Source organism: Squalius cephalus (genome assembly GCF_949319135.1).
Source record: "Squalius cephalus genome assembly, chromosome: 12".
NCBI classification, from domain to species: domain Eukaryota; kingdom Metazoa; phylum Chordata; class Actinopteri; order Cypriniformes; family Leuciscidae; genus Squalius; species Squalius cephalus.
Window position 1 is genome coordinate 32,556,847 of NC_137133.1, and position 14,340 is coordinate 32,571,186.

A 14,340-nucleotide genomic window follows, 5' to 3' on the forward strand; every position below is an offset into this window, starting at 1 on the left:
CAAGGTAGCAAATAACCTTCAGAATCAAGCAAGAGCTACCTGTATCACATTGAACCCTTTCCTAAGAAAGCATAAACCTGATCATTTGCCAGAAAAATGTTTCAAGAACATATTCAAACGTTGGCTGTTATTGACTTTAGTGGCCAGAGATACTCAAGGACACCGCACATTCAGAAAGAAGAAACACTGAAATAAACACACGAGGTCATGAAGCCAGTGTTATCATCAATACACCGATGAGCCGAAACATCATGACCAAATATGCTGTTGGTCCTCCGTGTGCTTCCAAAACAGCACCGCCCTGCCGAGGCATGGACTCCACAAGAGCCTGAAGGTGTCCTGTGGTTTCTGGCACCAAGACGTCAGCAGCAGATCCTTCAAGTCCTGTAGGTTGAGGTGGATTGAACTTGTTGGTCCAGCACATCCCACAGATGCATGATCTCATGTTCCTCGAACCATTCCTGAACAATGTGTGACAGTGTGATTATCCTGCTGAAATAGGCTACTTCTCCCAAAGAACACCATTGTCATGGTCTGCAACATTGTTTAGATACTGTAGGTGGCATGTGCCACATGAACTGGGCTGACCCAGGGTTTCCAAGCAGAACATTGACCAGAGCGTCACACACACTCCACCGACGTCCCACAGTCCATCCTGGTGCATCACTTCCCCGGGTAAACGGTGCACACGTACACATGATTTATAAGAAAATGGGACTCATCGGACCAGGTGACTTTCTTCCTCTGATGCTCATTGTAGGCGCTTTGGACTAAGGGGTCATCATGCACTCTGATTGGTCTACGGCAGGGGTGCCCAATCCTGCTCCTGCCGATTGACTGTCCTGCACAGTTCATCCCCAACCCTAATCAAACACACCTGCCTTTAATTTTCAAGTGATCCTGAAGACGTTAATTGGTTGCTTCAGGTGTGTTTGATTAGGGTTGGAGATGAACTGTGCAGGACAGTCGATCGGCAGGAGCGGGATTGGGCACCCCTGGTCTACGGCTACACAGCAGGGTGTTGTGACACATTCCTCCCATAAACATTATCAATTGTGTGTGACTTGTGCCACAGTATACCTTCTGTTGGCTCGGACCAGACGGGATAGCCTTCGTTGCCCTCGTGCATTAATGAGCCTTGGGAGCCCAACACCCTGTTTGTCCCTCCTCGGACACTGTTGGTAAATTCTCATCAAAGCTAACCGAGAGCAATACACAAGCCTTGCCGTTTCAGAGATACTCTGACCCAGTCGCCTTGCCATAACAATTTGCCGCTTGTCAAAGTCGCTCAGGTCTTTATTTCTGCCCATTTCTCCTGCATCCAACATGTTGATTACGAGAACTGATTGTTTGCTGAGAACTATGAGAACTGATTGTCACCTGATGGAGTTTTGGTTCCTTGCCACTGTCGCCTTTGGCTTTTGGCTTGCTTAGCTGGGGACATTTAGTATTCAACAATAGTATTCATTGACACTATTATATGAGAACTGAACTGAGCTGGACGATGACATCACTTTTTTCTCCCGAGCAGCTATATATATATAAATGAACTGAATTAATAACTGTTTTAAAACAAAAATGAACCATTACTGAACTTACTTAAGCTGGACTATGACGCTATTTTCTTCTAGATCTGCGGTACAGCAGAAACAAACTTTGTTGCATTATTTTCCTGTTATCACTATAAAGCTGCTTTGAAGCAATCTGTATTGTAAAAAGCTCTACATATAAATGAAGGTGACTTGACTTCACTTAACTTACCATCTAATCTACCCAGACCTTAATATGTGGCCTTGTTAGGAGATGATCAATGTGACTGGTCATAATGTTTTGGCTGTACATTATAAAACTAAAATCTGCTTTTTAGTTTTGTTTGCAGTATGCATCAGATGTTCATGCCATCTGACATTACCTGCTCTTAAAGGGCCGGTACGATCAGCCCAAACAGATATGACTAGTAATCTCTCTGACCTCACCGATTTGTGATGTGGCTCTTCTAGGCTTCCAGTGGCGTGTGCAAACACTGTATCGGTTCTCAATCTCGCTCTATCACTGCAGAGGGCACCTTGAGCCTCCATCAGGAGAACTCTGCACAGCACTCGGACTTAATTGGATTTGTGCATCACACACAAATTGTGACATTACAACTCGATGGCGGAGTAGGTCATCCGCCAATTACCAAAGCTCACGGCGTGAGCCGTCGCGGCCACAGAAACTCGCCTAAGACTTCATTACCGGCCCGGAGCTTCCCTTTTCATTATGTGCTGAATGAAGCGGTGCTTACACCAAACGTGCTGCTGTTCGACTCTGAGGACGGGGAAAAGAACAGCCTAGGACTGTGTGCGGTGTCTTTAATGAGTCTCAGAAATCTTTCAATGCTGCATGCCATCTGCTGAAAGATACAGCATCCATCCATCTATCTATCTATCTATCCATCCATCTATCCATCTATCCATCCATCCATCCATCCATCCATCCATCCATCCATCCATCCATCCATCCATCCATCCATCCATCCATCCATCCATCCATCCATCCATCCATATTTACATAATGCATATATTTATCATGTACATGAGGGAGGGTCAGACTACCATTCTTACATTCTTCAACCATGTTGTGCTACAAGTTAATTTAGTCATCACAACGTGAGTATTAAAGAGAGATAAATATTTCTTTTCAAATCTGATTTGTAATGCTCTGCTATCATTACATGTGCATCAACAACTCACTCAAATACACTCTTAAAGGGAAAGTGCTCTAAAAGTGATGCATCTTTGGTCATAATCTGCAGCTATCCCTGCTTTCATATAAATCCACTGATGTACAGCTGCAATATCAATTCATTAAAATAAAAGTTACACTACCGTTCAAAAGTTTGGGGTTGGTAAGATCTCTTTATGTTTTTGAAAGAAGTCTCTAATGCGCACCAAGAATGCATTTATTTGATCAAAAATACAGTAAAAAACTAAATAATGTGAAGTATTATTACATATTAACATGACTGTTTAATATGTAGAAAGTTCACAAGAATAACATTTATTTAATTATAAATGTCTCTACAGTAGTTTTTAATCAATTTATTGCATCCTTGCTGTATAAACAAATAATTTCCAAAAATGAATGGTACTGTATATTCACTTCTCATAAAGAAAAACTACCACACAATCACACGTAAAATCCTACACAAATTTAAACATGCCATTTAAGTAAATTCAAGCACTTGAGTAGGTCAACCAGAATCAAATCAGAGAATAATTTTATGCCAGAAAGAAGCAATTCAAAGTACTATTAAAATATTTGAATGATTTATGAGTATTTTTAAACGTATTTTCAGTTCTGACTTGTAATGAGCAAATACTCCACTACAGACCTGATCTCCAGAACCACACAGACTTCATCAAAACAGTACAATCTAATATCTCGTGACAACCTGCATATCTCCTGGAGAAAATTGTGGATATTCTAAATCTTTCCTGCGGTTTTGTTGTCTCACCCCCTGTTTCTCAAGCACAAGCCGTACTTCCGTCAGCTTTCCACAGCTCGAGGGGCCGAAGGAAAGCAGGAAGAAACAAGAGAAATGAGTTGCCTGCCGGTGCAACTTGGAAATCTCCCAAACCATCAGCGAGTCATTTATCTGGCTGATGGTACACAGTCTCGCTCAGACATCCATTACTTCCACCAACCTAATACCCTCCTTGGGTGTAGCCGAAATATATCCCTGTCAAAGCACACATGACTGGAGACGTGACCCCGGGACGCCACGGCTGCTCTGGGGTCAGTGAATATTCAGGGCACAGACCTCTGTGAATGAGCTTGAGGTCCACCTTTGACAGAATACTGGAGCATGATACGTTAAATGAAGCATTTGATCAGATTTTAGTCATTTTTTATGAAGTAAATTATTATTACTGAAGCAGAAGCTAAAAGTTCCCACTTAACCTCAGGCAATTAAAACTCGAGAAATTTGGCTTTCTGTGCTTAATGTGAAATGTACACTGATGAAAGTTGCATGCCATAAAGTCACTGGGTGTTTTTGAGTTTGTTTAGAAGTTAGAAAGTTTAGTTGCTGGATCTGGATCCAAGTTTGTGAGGCTCGTGGATTCGAGTCTTATTAAAAGAGTTTCACAAGAACTATTAATGTTTTAAAGTCCACCAAAATCCTTTGAGTGTTTTAATGTCTACAGTATGTGAAGTATTCGCTGTTTATTATCCTGGATGAAAGGAAACTTTGACCACAGAGTCAACAAAAACGTTCAATATCATTGCTGTTGTTTGTGCCATGATTTATAAGAGCCTTGAATCAGAATCAGCAACAGTATGCTAATATGGACAATAGATAAATTAAATGAAAACAAACAAATACATTTACAGAATTATAAATATGTATAAAAGTAATAAAAAATACAATATATTATTTCTCTTCTGCTCACCAAGACTGCATTTATTTGAACAGTAAAAACTTCAATTTAAAATAACTTTTATATATTTTAAATGTAATTTATTCCTGTGATCAAAGCTGAATTTTCAGCATAATTACTCCAGTCTTCAGTGTCACATGATCCTTCAGAAATCAGTCTAATATGCTGATTTGATGCTCAAGAAACATTTCTGATTATTATCAATGTTAAAAATGGCTGTGCTGCTTAATATTTTTGGGGAAATTGTGATACTTTGTTTTTCAAGATTCTTTGATGAATAGAAAGTTCAAAAGAACAACATTCATTTGAAACCTTAGAACATTATAAATGTCTTTACTGTCACTTTTGATCATTTTAATGCATCCTTTCTGAATAAAAGAATCAGTTTCTTTAAAAATAAAATCTCACTGACCCCAAACTTTCAAACAGTAGTGTATATCAAATAAACGCTGTTCTTTTGTATTTTCTTTTGTAATTTCTATAAAGCGCTATAAAAATAATGGTGACTATGGCTGCGAACAACTGCATTGAATCCACAACTAAAATGTTCTTTGTAATTTAGAATCTCACTTAAAGGAATAGTTCACCAATTTTCTGTCATCATTTGATAACATTTTTTTTACTCACCCTCAAGTTGTTCCAAACCTTTATAAGTTTCTTTATTCTGCTGAACACAAAGGAAGATAGTTTGAAGAATGTGGGTAACCAAACAGTTGATGGACCCCATTGACTTCCATAGTATTTTGGAAGTCAATGGGGTCCATCAACTCTCTGGTTACCAACATTCTTCAAAATATATTCCTTTGAATTCATACAGGTTTGAAACAACTTGAGGGTGAGTAAATGATAGAATTTTCATTTAAGTTGGCCTAATACTCCTCCAATCAAAATCTAATGCCTAAAGAAACCTAAAAGTTCCTCTTTAGGGAAGCAGTGCAAACATATTCCATAAGAGGTCCAGATTCTTCTCATTAGATACCACTAGGACTAAATATGCCCCTTTCTGAGATGATGGAAGAAGATGAAGCTTTTTCTGGCCACGAGCTCAGTGAAGTGAGTCGGATGGAGCGAGCCGTCCCGCTGAGCGAGCCGCACCAGGAGTCTGGCTATCGAACGCTGCCCGCGGTCACGCTTGTGGAGCCGGTGCTGAGGAGGAACGGGGAGCCGAGAGGTTTGTAATTAGAGAAGGGGTTTAGGGAGGTTTTGGCTCCTCTTCATACTCATTTTCCAAACCAGCAGAAGGAACGAGAGGCAGGGGACGGGCCTTTAACTAGCGGGGTAGATAAAGTTGGAGGAAGGGGGAGTGGGCGCAGCGGGTGATGGCGCTCTGAAGATTCGTAATCCCATCGCGTGCTGGATTAGCACAGCGGGGTGTGAGGAACGCCCATCACCCCCCCCAACAGCCATCATTACGTGCACACACACTCTCACACACCAGCGGCAGATTTCAACTTTTCCATTAAGGTGCAATACTTGCCCCCTGGAATTGATTTTCTTTTCTTTTTTCTTCATAAGGGCGATTTGATAATTACCTTATTAAATGCATCTCTGTTGTCTTGCATGACAAATACTTATATTGAAACAATTATTTCTGTAAAACTTCACAATAAAGTTTCATTAGTTAACATTAGTTAATGTATTAACTAACATGAACTAACCATGAGAAATACATTTGTTACTGCATTTGTTCATCTTTGTTAATGTTAGTTAATAAAAATACAGCTGTACATTGTTCATGTTTCTTCACAAGTTCATTAACTAATGTTAACAAATACAACTTTTGATTTTAATAATGTATTAGTAAATGTTAAAATTAACATTAACAAAGATTAATAAATGCTGTAGAAGTGCAGCTAATTAGTTATTAGTTCATGTTAACTAATGAAACCTTATTGTGAAGTGTTACCATTATTTCAATCAATCATAATACTAACTAAATAAATAACTTTTTATCAACATCAACAAAAAAACACATATACTGCAAAGGTGGAACAGAAGCTGAATCTGAATCTAAATTATTATTTACACAGACAGTTAAATAAGCTGGCACATGTATTTTTAGACAACAATTGCATGAAGTAAAAAAAAATGCATTACACGGTAGAGCTGCAAAATTATGATAAAAATCATTGTCAATTATGCTCTTGATACTGTAATAATGATTACTAATGCAGATTCACAGAATACATGTTTGGGGAAACAGCATGTCATATTCTGGCTACACATATAAAAATCAAGACTTCACATTTGTTTTAGCAGCTTGACAGGTCAGGACTCCTCGGCGCAGGGTACTTCATTGCTTTCAATGAGAATGAGAATTTAAACAGCCATAATCATTTTATTTCCATTTATTTGTTTATTTACACTATTTAGACATATTTGAGCATGTAACCCAACCCCTGAACCTAGCCATTTGTATATTAAATAATATAAAACACAGGATATAACAGGCAGATAAGACTACAATCACAATTTATTCAAAAAGTACAAATATTCCAAGTGCTTCAAGGCCAAACGATTGATTTGTGTGAGGAACAGAAAAGCATTCCCCACCGTACAGCTCAGATCCTGAACACACATTCAAAAACTGCCACCTGAAGAAGCATTGCGTCAGCTTTCACTGTGAAATAGCACTGGCTCTCGTGAGTCTTGTAAACGACTGCGTCATGCTCAGGTGTACAGACAGAGCGGGATGTTTTTCAGCGATTAAAACCTTAACCCTCTGGGGTCTGAGGGTGTTTTTGGGCCAGTTTTTGACATGCCATGACATTTGTGCTTTTACACATATCATTACACTGTATTCAGCACAAACAATAGAATGTGAGCAACATGTATGTACATGTTTGTATTTTTGAGAAAATAAAGTTTATGCGTGGTTATTCCACTCTTTTCGTCACATAAATATATAAATCGTATGGCTTCCGAAGACTTGGAATGCAACACGAGTGCTTGTAATACTTTTATACAGTTTTTTCAATACATTTTATTGACCTGTTATGTGTTTTATATCGTTGAGAAGTGGGAAGGTTTAGGGTAGGGAAATGTCTATGAAAGTATAAATATTTATAAAATAATTTCTACTTTTACAAATTCAAAGAATTATATGCACCTTGAAAAATAAAGCGAAAAATAAAGCGTTAAAAAGGTGATGCCAAGGAGTCCTTACCAAAGGTAAATATGTGACGAGTTGGGAGTGAGAACGTGTTGCACTTTCTATAATTAATTTACAGTTTGAATAACCATTTTGTTTTTCATGCTGCTAAGACAACAAATGTGAAGTCTTGATGCGTAAAAAAGCAATAAAGGTAGCACTTTATTTTACAGTCCTGTTTTGCATGTACATAGTATGTACTTATTATATAACTAGGTAATAAATAGGTAATAACCCTGAACCCACCCCTAAACCTAACCCATGTAGATACCTTATATTACCCAGTATTTTCTTAGGCAAGTACACTGCGAGTACACATAAGTGCACATACTCTAAAATCAAATATCTGCACTTCCTTTATGATGAGAGAATTGTGTGCACTCCAGCGTTTACCACGGTGACTTATCTAAAAGCCTCTGATTGGCCATTGCATTCATAAGCTCAACAGAAATGTGCATAATTGGTTATTTTTCTGTGAAAAATACATTTAAAAAAATCTGATGCAACATTTGTAAGCTGCAATCAACATTTTTCATTTCAATTTCACATCTCACTCTAATTGCGACAGCTGTAATAGTTTTATTTTAATTATGCAGGGGCATTTTTTCCCACTTATGTTGAATTTAAGGGGCATTTTTGTTAATTTTTTCCCCAAAGCAACCGTTCATTTCTGACCCGTAGCTAAAATGAAACAATCAGCTACCATCAGAAAACAGGTGGAAAGGGTTCAAAATGTGTCCAAGGTCTACTCTGCATCCATTTGTGTGGAATAGTGTTTCTAACCTCACACTGTGTGTGTGCTCAGTAGGGTGCACTGAACGGCCTGACAGCTTCTTCAGGTTACAGGACAATAGGAACAGGATTACTGTCAAAGCGTTTCTGTGGAAGGATGCTGAATATCGGCCGGGACAGACTGGAAGTGAATGGACCCTCAGGGGGGCATCTCTCATCTCAGAGCATAACGCTTTTCTGGGCCCAGGCGACCGTGAGATGGGGCCGTGAGGCACTGGCTTTTCCTGGCCATCCATTCATTTGTCACACCTATGATGGTGTCTAATGGAGTACAGCCTCACTGTATATTTATCACGGGACTACCATTGAAGAGTCTCACTGAAAAAACAACACTTCTCACTGGGAAAAGAGTCTGCACATGCACACTACTGTAAATATACTTATTTTTGCATATAATATGCAAAAACTCCTATGTTTATGTGTTAAAATGTCTCAAATCCTTGAAGCAAATTAAATGTTCATTAGAAACAACAACGCATACGCTATTAAGACTTCAGAGCATGGATCTTTATATCTGCCAGTGCTGTGAGAAAAAATACACTTATATTCAAGATAAAACCAGTATTAATATCTTCTGCAATTTTATTTTTCAAGTATCTTGTTTTAAGGATTTTTTTTATATACTGGCAAAGTCAAATAAACCAAATTAACAACTCAATAAGACCTAGTTGTAAAACCCAATATTGTATATTTCCAGGATGCATAATCCGAGTTGTGATCCGATCAACTTTATAATAAAGTGTATAAATAAATGTTTTTGTGTCTGTGTACTGTATATATAACCAATAAATAAACGCATAAACAGAATTATTCATATTTACAACAATAAATATAATTGTTTGATCCCAAATAACACATACACATTATACTGTTGACATGTCCTGCAGTGTGACATGCTACTGTATACTCCATTAAAAACTATTACACAGTTTTGCTAATCATTCTATAATCATTATGAATGCAGTCAAATGATCTCATATTAATTTAGAAACTATATTAAGTAATTGCACTTTAAAAATGAATTTATCACACTTCAGGGGAATTTTAAATGAGCTAGTGAAGGATAAAAGGAGAGAGAAAAATGGCCAACAGTTAAAGTAACCTGAAATATTTATTATTTTAATATAAAAAGTTGATTTTAATATGAAATCTGTAGGATATAACGGGAGTGGAGGGAGGCGGAGGGATTCATCTAATTTCTATGAATTAAAAAGATTTAAAAAGCAAACAAAAGAACCACAAGGGCTTAAACCACACAAACCAAGCAATAATGCGAAGCCTCAGCTGCACAAACAACGCCGGAAATCAAGAAGCAGAGGTTCATTTTAATAGTGTTAAAAACGAGTCGAGCGCATGAGGTCATGCTTCACGCTCCGATCTCTGCTCTAATGCTCTGTGTTGTTGCACTCATTATCTGAATGAACTCAGCAATTATATCAAATATTCCACAGCCATTTCGCTGTATTATCTATATGAGCTCATTAAACAGAAAATGGAGTTTATAAGGGGAAGCATTGCTTTCATTTGTTTTGGAATAGCAATCAACTCCACTTAACAGTTTTCCTGTGGACAAACAAAAAGCAAAAATGAAATCTAAACCCACTGTTTCATGGCAGCAACACACTGTGGTGGGAAAAACACAGTAGCGTGACCCTGGGACAGAAGCCGCCTGATGGGTGATAGAAATGAAGCGAACAGTCGCCGTGAGAGAGGGCTTACTGAAGACATGCTTCTAAGCGTGAATGATTTCATGGCTGAGCGCATGAAAACGTACCGTAAGACAGATGGTGGGACACAAACAAGGCCGGTTGGAGATTGAAGGAGGGCGAAAAAGATGGAACTAGACTCTGTAAACTATATTTTTCATCAAAGATGAGTTTTTGGATGGTTCATGTGGGGAACAGAGTTATGATTTACACAAGTATATATTACACACACACGCACACACTATATACTATATATATATATATATATAATAGTTATAATTTAATAAAATGTATAACATTTTATATATATACACACACACACATTTCAATTCATTTTAATTTATTGTAGTTATAATGACTAATATAAATACAATATAAAATATGAATATATCATTTTTTACATCAATATGATATTAATATATAAATGTCAACTTTCATTTTATATTAACATAAAATGTAATGAAATAAATGTTTATTATACATTATTAATTCTAATTATTAATGATAATAAACTAATATACATTTAAATATGTAATAAAAATACTAATATATGAATGTAAAATTAATATAAATATTAACTCTTTCCCCGCCATTGATGGAATTTGCACTGTTATAAGGTAGGGGGTGCTATGACACATCTTCTGAAAGAGCACACGCTCTTGATCTGATCAAAACACACGCGAAAAAGCAGGAACAAGCAATGGCATACAGTAGGCTATGTAAGCAGATGCATATGTAAAATAACGCGATCATCAACATTAAACAGCATATAAATCAAAACTGCAAAAGCTACAGGACTGTGAAGCTTTGGTTGTGTTGATGGACTCGATCTACTCCAACTGTGATTGGATCATCGTTCTGAATCCAATCTGCATGTAGTCTTTGACAAAAACACAATTTTTCTCAGCTCTTTGCTCAAAATGTTGCTTTTTTATGAAAAGCTAGAATAAAACGTATGTTCCGTTCTTTCTTTTGAGATATTGCATGTTCAGATATCCATACAACACAATATAAAATGATCAAAAACGCAGGTAATGGCTGGCAACTTTTTTTAAAAAACGCTTGCGGCGAAAGAATTAAATATGTTAAATATAACAGTGAAATTACTGTACTTACATTTTAAATACTTAAACCGAATAATGAATAAGTTGTAATTGATGATTATTATTTAGGATGATCAATTAGATGTCGCAGCTGCACCCAACATCAAAATATCATTAAACAGCCCTCAGCACATTATTACAGCAGCACAGCATCTCTCTCAAACACACACCGTCCACATCTCAGTCATAACCTCGGTGTTAGTTCAGCGCTGACACGCCGTAAATGACTCCATGACAGGGAAGTAAAATGAGGTGGCGCGTGGAGAGCGTTCACTCGTCTGGGAGAGACGCTAATGCTTCAGAGTCGGTCTGTGCTGATCCCAGCGCTCGCTCAGATGCTGACATGTACAGGAGTGTCGTACAGACCCCGCAACAACAACTACAACAAAACACTCGCATGTACAAACTCAAATCAAATATTCAAGGTGTTTGAGGTTGTTAAAACCCAAATATCATGCTATTTGCTTGCAAAAATATGTTTATCCCTGTGGCTAGTAGTTCAGCTAAACTCGCAGGCCTGGTGTCAATAATGAGTAGATGGTTTACGATATCGATTTCATATGCAGCACGTACAGGTTGAACTGCTCCGCTGGGTGAGGGATGCTCATCAGCTTAACAAAGTATACATACACGTCCTGCTCAAGCTGCATACATGAACATGTACGATTTCTATAAGATGATCATATACAGCTCATTTCTGGTGGGGAAAGGGAAAGGTCTTGGTTATTAAGTTCATAGGTGTCGGGGGGGAGATGCTGCATCATAATTTGATGGACGCTACTGAAAAGAAATATCAAATTATAGGTTTTCATTTTGCCAGACTGATAGGGACTCCTGAGCTCCTTTCAGGCTAGTAATGAGCTGCGGCGGGCTCCTTTAATACAGCCCATAATGTTTTTTTGATTGCCCCATTTAATCTTGCCCTCGTGTGCCGCCCACAATTGGAGCATCAGACCATTTCGCAGTCCCGCTCCAAGAGGTTAAACACATTCGCATAAGGAGATATAAGGAGAGAAATGTATCTGTCCCCATAATGCAGTGCCAATTGATCAAGGTTCTGCTGCGCTCAATTGCGCTCGGAAAGATCGTATTTAGGAGCTCAGCACACACACATGCAGCAACATCAAGTCATAATAAGTGGGAAACTTTGGATTTTCTTCAGGCCAGACTTTCCGAGTGTTAATTAAGGAAACACTGTGGAAGCAAAGTGATATCGATCACAAGTTGTAATTATGAATGTTGACAGCACAATTGATTTAGTATGCATTTTATGTATTGCTATTGAGGAACAGCAAGAGAGCTTGCTGGAAAAATACAACTTACTCAGCTGGTTCATAAGTAGGCTTGTTTGACTATTTCCCAGCATTCTCTGTAACAGCACCAGAATGATACAGAGTACAGATAAAAAGATCAGTTAAAGGTTCAATTTTTGCTTAACATTTTGTTTCGATTGTGTTTCACAAAACTAAGATATGCTGTCTTTTGCATGAATATTCTCATGTGTTATCTTTGCTTGTTTGTTCACTTGCATTATTATTATTATTATTGGCCTGGAATATCTAAACCTCCTAAACACGAGAATGAACACGAGAATGAACCTCACTGGTTCTCGCTCGCCGAGCGAACATACTTGAACTTCCTTTCATCACAAGTGATGTGTGAGTTGATGAACGTTTATTTGTGAATAAAACCCTACATTTAATCTGTTCATCATATAAAGCGATCGAGTCTCTTCAGAAAATTTTGGACATATGGTTTTACGATCTCTTTATGAACTTTTTGAAGCGTCATATTGCGTAGACATGTTGCGTAGACTCTCAGTGGAGGGACAGAAATCACTCAGATTTTGGAGCGACATGAAGGTGAGTAATTAATGACAGAATTTAAATTTTTGGGTGAACTATCCCTTTAATCACATTTGTAAAATATCAGTTACTTGGATTATCGTGTTATTCAGGAAGAAAAAAATACAAAACTGCTCCTTGTTTCGCTCAAATGTGAATCGCATTGTTAACATGCAACAGACCAAATGATCCACCTATAGAAGTAAGGAAGTATAGAAGGATAGATGCTTGCTAGTATACAGCTCTGAGTTTAAACTTGCAATATGAATCATCTGAGAAACCATCCCGATGCATCTGTGAATGTATTTCCCCCCAGCTAGTTAACTGCAGAACAAATTACCTTTCCACATGGTCCAAGTTTCCAGCCACCCCGAGTCCTCCAATAGCGTAGAGTTTGCCATCATACACCAAGCTGTTGTGCCTGCAGCGAGAGACAGTCATCCGGGACACCAGGTTCCAGTTGTCCAGAAGTGACATGTAGCACCACACATCTGCCACTGTCACCCCTGACTCTGTACCACCTGGAAACAAGACGACACACCACCATGACTTGACATTGCACAAAGTCAATGTTGAAAATGCTCGGAAAAAAATTGGGGCATAAATTTACACTCATCTAAACCGTTTAGCGATGCAGCGCAGTCACCAACGTTTGTAATACGATCTGAGGAACTAGAAGCTGGACAGAAACGTGACCTTCAAGTGATAAAGGATTTGTCGGATTTATCTGGCATGGAAACCAATAGCTGTTTTGATATAGCGAGGCCGGTAGAATCCGGTGATTAATGTACGCCGCAACGCCAATTCTTCATCAGATCATTGCAAGAAACAGCCCGCGTCTGGGAAGTGACCACAGATTCTGCAAGCGCTTGATATACGACCTTCTCTCCAAAATCTGACGTACCTGACAGATAAATATTGTCCCCGGCGGAGATGACGCTGAAGAACTCGCGGTCGTAAAACGGGAGGCTGGCCAGAGGATACCATTTGCTGTTCTGCGGGTTGAAGCAGGTGACAGCCGTCAGGGAGCGCTGGTTCATGCCCACCGCCTGCCTTCCTCCGACCAACACGATCACCTCTGCTACACCTGCGGGTTAGACAGAGGATACAAACATATGAGAGCTTGATGGCCCCGGTGGAGGCGCTGGCGGTGTGTTGAAATAGAGAGCCTGACAAAGGCTGGGAGTGCAGTTATTCTTCATGGCCGGTTGATGGACTGCAGGGACCCCCAAAGAAGATTGCTGCTCCTCTACGCCGTTTCTCAGAGCAGAAAACTTAGGTGAAAATCGAAAAACTTAAGTACAGTATATATATCTATCTATC

General features: G+C 38.6%; 1 protein-coding gene across 3 annotated transcripts in view; it reads right to left on the reverse strand.

Moving 5' to 3' along the window:
- klhl29 (kelch like family member 29) overlaps positions 1–14,340 on the reverse strand; it is a 281,635-nt gene that overhangs the window by 19,033 nt on the left and 248,262 nt on the right. For all 3 annotated transcript variants that reach the window (XM_079888807.1, XM_079888806.1, XM_079888808.1), the window contains 2 exons: positions 13,922–14,104; positions 13,358–13,538 (listed from right to left, as the gene is read on the reverse strand). In XM_079888807.1, the coding sequence (XP_079744933.1) occupies positions 13,358–13,538; positions 13,922–14,104 (364 nt within the window). The remainder of the gene's footprint in view (positions 1–13,357; positions 13,539–13,921; positions 14,105–14,340) is intronic.